Here is a 6,600-nt window from a genome sequence, read left to right on the forward strand (position 1 = left end):
TGGATTTGTATATTTGCTCCACTCGACCATTTAATGGCCTCGGTACGTGTCACAGAACCCCCCCGAGAAATCTCTGTCTCTCTCTCTGCCTTCTGTTTCTCTCAGGGTGATGGAAGCGACGATGCTGCCAGCTCAGAAGAGGAAGGCGCTGGCACCGCCGGATTCCCCGCCACAGGCCAAGAGAGACTGGACGGCAGCTGCCCCCGGTTTACCGCCCGAGCCAACTGCCAGCAGCCCGCATGTCGGGAACGTCCGCGCTCTGCTCCCGGGAACACTGTCTCCGGAAGGTAAGCCCGGTCTCCGGGCTGACGTGGACGCGCAGGGTCAGGTAGCCGTGGAGAGCCCCAAGGGGGCGTGTCCCAGGCCGGCAGACCAAAGAACAGAAGGCGGTGTTGGAGAAACAGCTGTGTGTCCAAGGGGCACGAACAGAAGCCAGCAGCTAGCAGGTGAGGTCCGCACTCACTCTAGGAGAATTGCTATAATGGTGATCTGGAACACTTTCCGTCATTCCCGGGCCGTCTCAGCCCAGTGTGGACCGAAAAGCCAGAATCTGTGATGTGGCCAACAACAAACCAGAAGCGTTGTGAAACTAACACATTGTTCTACCGTTTTAGTTTGGACTCGTGATCAACAGACAACCTTTCCCCCCTCCTTTTAACAAGTTGCTGGCTTCACACAGCAACATTTCTCTTGCAGTGGGGACCATGATGTGGAGGTGCCGGGTGTTCAACTGGGCTGGACAAAGTCTGAAGTCACATCAGCACCCGGTCATATTTAAAATCGCAAGCTTTCAGAGAACTGCTCCTTCGTCAGGAGAAATTAGAGAGGTCCATTCGGAGGTCTAATAACAGCGGGAAAGAAGGTGTTCTTGAGTTCTGAGGAAAGGTCACCGGACCTGAAACGTTAACTCTGTTTTTTCCTTCACAGATGCTGCCAGACTTGTTGGGCTTTTCCAGCAACTTTGTTTTTATTCTTTGAACCTATTGGTGCGTGTGTTTAAGCTTTTGTATCCTCGGCCTGACAGAAGAGGTTGGAAGAGATTCTAAATGGGGTCGGAGGGTCCTTTAATGTTGGCTGTTACCTGTTCCACCAGTAAAGTCAAAACTGAATTGCTTGTTAGAAACAAGTATGTTTTAAGTACAAGTCCAAATTATACACTACTAATCCCAAACGCTTACGAACATTCATACACACACAGCACGAGAGGAGGCAACTCTCCTCATGTGGTGGGAAAGCCAGGAAAAACGCTGTTGATCAAGATTCCAAACTAAAAGGGTAGAACAAGGTTATAGTCTGGAAATGCCTTTCGTTTCTTGTTGACTAAAGCTTTTTGCAGTCAGTAGGCACAGGTCTCGGGATTGGCTTTCCGCTCGGAGATGTTGATGCCTGGAGATTCCCGTGGCTCTCAGGAAAGGGTTTGGGGGAGGGTGAGAGTGTTTCCTTCTCACCAGCTTGTTCCAACAGTCCACATCTTCCAAGTCTGTGGCAAAACACGTGCTGCCTCAGACCAGAGGCTGTTGCTAGATCGTCAGCCCTGGGCCCCTTCCAAGACTCAGTCTGTTTGTCTGTCAGTTCTCGGCCACAAAACGTTCTCTTAATCTCCCTCAAAACATTTTCTCCCAAAGTCATCTGGCTTTTTGCAAACAGCAGACAATCCCTATTTGTTTTGCCTTTTTGATTTTTATATTCCCAAACATCACACGGTAAATCCTTTTCCAATTCTAGTGATTGGTAACATCTGTGCGTGCATTCTGGTGTGGGAATATCCTGGGTAGACCAATATTTGATGGTTCAGTGAGCCATAACTGACGATGTGCTGTTCTTTATTTCAGAAGCCCCATCCTTGAGCAGCCAGGCATCAGAAGCAGACTCTGCAGTTACCGGGCTGGCGAGGCCTGGATCTCCCCAGGGGCCCAATCAACAACCTGGTCATAGCATAGCACCAGAACCACCCTCCCGGTCAGACAGAGATGGGCTGTCCTCGCATGAGACGCATAAAGGGCCTCCGAGTGATGACGAGAAGGACGAAGGGGAGAGGAACCTGGTTATCACTGTTGGTAGGTACAGGGTGGGACAGAGCGAGGAGAGCAGCCCCCTTTCATTTACATAGCGCCTTCCCGTTCACAGGAGTGGGTGGCAGAATGGTCATGTCAGTGGAGGCTGCGGTGTCAGAGACTCAGATTCCATTCTGGCAGCCCCTGAAGTTTAAACGCTGAAAGTTTGGAAACAAAGCTGATTTGGATGATGATAACCATGAAGCCATCACTGATAATTGTTAAAAGCCCACCCAGCTTCACTGCAATCCTTTCGGGAATGTTGTGACTCTGGCTGCTGGCGTGGAAGATGGATCTCCCTGCCTCTTTTGGTTTCCTGCCTGGAACTTATACTTGAGAAAGGATGTACTGGCACTGGAGGGGGTGCAAAGGAGGTTCACTAGGTTGATTCCGGAGTTGAAGGGGTTGGCTTGTGAGGAGAGACTGAATAGATTGGGATTATATTCATTGGAATTCAGAAGATTGAAGGGGGATCTTATAGAAACATATAAAATTATGAATGGAATAGATAAGATAGAAGTAGAGAGGATGTTTCCACTAGCGGGTGAAGCTAGGACAAGAGGGCATAGCCTCAAGGTTAGAGGGAGCAGATTTAGGATTGAATTGAGAAGGAACTTCTTCACCAGAAGGTTGTTAATCTGTGGAATTCCTTGCCCAGTGAAGTCGTTGACGCTACTTCAGTAAACGATTTGAAAGATAAGGTAGATTTTTTTTGAACAATAAAGGAATTAAGGGATAAGGTGAGAACGCGGGTAAGTGGATCTGAGTCCACAAAAAGATCAGCCATGATCTTATTGAATGGCGGAGCAGGCTCGAAGGGCTGGACGGCCTACTCCTGCTCCTAGTTCTTATGTTCTAATACTTCTGTCTTGCACCTCTCCCTCACCTGTGGTCAAAAACCCTTGTAATGTCCTGACCCACTCAGCTACCACCAAACTACAAGCTATTGGTTCTGAGTTGAGTCTCAACAACAACACAGGCATATACACGCACGCGCACGTACATACACACGCAGCGCATGCGCATACACGCGCACATATACGCACACAGAAATACATATACACACACACGTATACACACATTTATATATACATACACATATGCACACGCATGCACACATGCGCGCATACGCACATGCTCGTGCACACTCATACTCACACACCATTTCTCTCCCTGTCCCTTCACGCCAGAGGGCTGTAGTTGCCCCGTTGCTGAGTGCACTCGAGACTGAGCACGATAGGTTTTCAGGAGCTGGGTTTTGGACCAAGGCAGGAAAGTGGCAATGAGCTCAAAGACCAGTGGGAAGATGGTACAAACTGGCACGGGAGATTACCCTTCTGTTCGGATTTTTACAGGAACTGTCTGAGCTATCGGGAAACGCAAAACCCACGGCTTTATCTTCTTGTTCTGTTGCTGTGCTGTGTTGCAGAGGAAGGAGAGAGTGCGACCAAGAAGAGGAAGAAGAAGGCGCAGAAACGGGAGAAGAAATGGAAAGAGGGGAAGGGTGCGGAGGAAATGCAGCCAGACTGTGACATCCAGCTGGATGACAGCTTTGAGCAGGCACTGGAGGATGGAGCCAAACAGCACAACCTGACAGCCATCAACGTTCGCAACATCCTCCACGTGAGAGCACACGGCTGGGGGCACTGCCACAGGGAGGGGGGGGGGGGGGGGGGGGGGGCGGGGGGGGGGGACAGAGATGGGGAGGGGGTGACAGAGATAGGGAGGGTTCTCTCTGTCAGAGGTGTGGAGCTGAGGCTCTGAGTGATATGATCTCTGTTATTTCCTGTAGGAGGTGATCACTAACGAGCACGTTGTGGCCATGATGAAAGCAGCCATCTTCGATACCGAGCAGCCGCACCTGTTTGTAAGTGCCTGAGCCCTAACCCTAACCCTAACTCCCCACCATTTCTGCGTGCCTGTGTCTGTGCCCCCTCGAGCCCGCCCCCCCGTTTCTGCGTGCCCGTGTCTGTGCCCGCATGTCCCTGTCCCCTTGTGCCCCCCACCTCGTCCGGATGCTGGGTACCGTTTGTTAAATCCATCCGTCCTTTCCCAGTCAGGCAGTACGCAAGGACCCCAGCCCCACCACTGTCTGGGTGTTGGCTGTGCCAGTGATACAGCTCTAAGATCCTGCTGTTACGGTTCATTGCGTGGCTCCTTGTCCTCTTGATGTGCACCGTCTTTCCTGACTGTACCTCTGTCATCAGTACCGACTTCGGATGACTCGATTTCCCCCCTCCTCCCCCACCAAAGCCCACTGATCATTTCCAGGCGTGAGGAGATGCCCTGAAGCCTGGCAGCGACACCGTTGTGAGGGCTCTGGTTTACTGTCGCTGCAGCGAATGGCGTCAGTTCCCCTCGTGGTATTGTCATCATTCATTGCACCTACTTTCCTCCACTACAGTGTTTTCCTGTACTGCAGTACCATGGTCAGGTTTCACATCCACCTTGTAGCACCCCCTGCCCGTCTTCGATCGCTGGTGTTCGATCTGACCAATCTGGAGCAGCGGCGTTAATTCTTGAGGGCGTCGCAGGTTCTGGGACCTTGATTCTCTTCCCTGCGCGGTTTTCACTTCACACTTATCTGTTTCAGGAACCCAAGATGACCCGCTCGAAGCTCAAGGAGGTTGTGGAGAAGGGAGTGGTGAGTTATTTTTCCAGGCTTTTCTCGTCGGCGTTTTCTCCAACTGTCTCGATTGTCCTTCATGATCGAGGACCGTGAGCCGGTGCGCTAGGGGAGTTCCACAAGTGTCCTTTGTGTCCGTTCGGGAGGGAATTACTGAGGACCTCTCACGTGCTACCTAAAGTAATCATCACCATCGTCGTGCCAGGAGATCGCTGAGGGTAGTGACTCTGGTTAATGGGTGGGTTTAAGTCTGTAGCCCATGTTTCTGCAGGGATAGAGTAGGGGTGCAGAGGCTCTAGTGGGAGTCTGAGTCAGGGTTTGGGGCATCTGCGCAGAGCACCTTGAAGGGGGAAGGGGAGAGATACAGTGGAGAGGCAATGGTACAGTGATCATTGTCAACATTACCGTCAAGAAAGCACAGCAACACCTCCACCTCCTCAGGAGACTAAGGAAACCTGGCATGTCCATGAGGACTCTTATAGGTATTTACAGATGCACGATAGAAAGCATCCCATCTGGGTGCATCATGGCTTGGGATGGCAGCTGCTCTGCCCAGGACTGTAAGAAACTACAGAGGGTCGTGAACACAGCCCAGTCCATCACACAAGCCAACCATTGACTCCATCTACACTTCCAGCTGCCTTGGGAAAGCAGCCAACATAAAGACCCCTCCCACCTGGATATACTCTCTTCCATCCCCTTTCGTCAAGCAGAAGATATAAAAGTTTGTACACACTTATGAACAGATTGAAGAACAGCTTCTTCCGCTGTTAGCAGAGTGTTGAATGGACCTCTTTAATGTTAATGTTGATCTCTCTCTCTTTCTTTGCACCTTCTCAGCAGCTCTAACACTGTATTCTGCACTTTCCTGTTGCCCTGATGCACTCGTATATTACGATCTGCCTGTAAAGAACATAAGGCAACACTTTTCCCTGGACCTCGCTACATGTGACAGTAATAAATCAAATCACGTCACTGGCTTAGTAATCCAGAACCCTGGGTTAATGTTCTGGGGGCATGGGTTTGGATGACATGTGAGGTTAGCAAATATCCGGTGTAAAACACTGGCCTAGTAACTACTGTTAATTCTTGTAAAATCCCATCTGGTTCACTCACGTCCCTTAGGGAAGGGAATCTGCCTGCAAGTGATTCTACATCCACAGCGATGGGGTGGGATCTTAACTGCCCTCTGGGTAATCAGTGCTGGTCTAACCAGCAACGCTCAGATCCTGTGACCAAAGTTTAAAGGAAAGCAGAAGGGTTTAGGCCCGAAACGTCAGCCTTCCTGCTCCTCTGATCTGCTTGGTCTGCTGTGTTCATCCAGCTCTACACCTTGTTATCTCATCTTGCTTATACTGCTCGTCTCCGTCCGATTAAATGGGTGTAGAGATTCTGGAGAGGGGCTTGGTGAGATTTCCAAGGTTGACACCAGAACTGAGAGGAAATCTCGAACAGATTGGGGCTTTGTTTCTCCCGAAAGCTGAAGGCTGACCGGTGACCCACCTGACAGATGTCTTAAAAAGTGAGGAAGGGTTTTTCCTTTTTGTCAGCACACAACACCCAAGTCCTTTGTAGATCCTGCTATGTGATGGGTCAGTGTTCAGCCCTGCAGGTTAGGAGGTGACCTCTGCACAGTCTTGCCCAGCTTCACATAGACCCCATCGCCTACGAGGGACTAGCAGGGCCCCAGTACCACTGTGGTTTAAGAGGGAGTGGCGATACTCTGTGTAACCAAGAGGTGGTGTTTTGTGGTGATGGGAGTGCTGTGGTGTATGAACACAGACCATTCATCATTAGTTCATTCCCCTATGATAGAGCAGGAGGAGGCTGTTCGATAAGATCATAATCGATCTGTACTTTAACCCCATTGACCCCTCTTAATTCCCTAATCCAAGAGGTGGTGTTTTGTGGTGATGGGAG

The 6,600-nt window shown here is 50.4% G+C and overlaps 1 protein-coding gene across 1 annotated transcript in view; it reads left to right on the top strand.

Moving 5' to 3' along the window:
- Positions 1 to 109: 109 nt before the first annotated feature.
- Positions 110 to 6,600, top strand: part of LOC109926455 (GON-4-like protein) — a 45,821-nt gene continuing 39,330 nt past the window's right edge. Inside the window, exons 1-5 of the mRNA XM_048620312.1 lie at positions 110 to 446; positions 1,833 to 2,057; positions 3,484 to 3,677; positions 3,847 to 3,921; positions 4,648 to 4,698. Of these exons, the coding sequence (XP_048476269.1) occupies positions 110 to 446; positions 1,833 to 2,057; positions 3,484 to 3,677; positions 3,847 to 3,921; positions 4,648 to 4,698 (882 nt within the window). The remainder of the gene's footprint in view (positions 447 to 1,832; positions 2,058 to 3,483; positions 3,678 to 3,846; positions 3,922 to 4,647; positions 4,699 to 6,600) is intronic.

Source organism: Rhincodon typus, chromosome 46, assembly GCF_021869965.1.
Source record: "Rhincodon typus isolate 14 chromosome 46, sRhiTyp1.1, whole genome shotgun sequence".
In the NCBI taxonomy this organism is placed as follows: Eukaryota; Metazoa; Chordata; class Chondrichthyes; order Orectolobiformes; family Rhincodontidae; genus Rhincodon; species Rhincodon typus.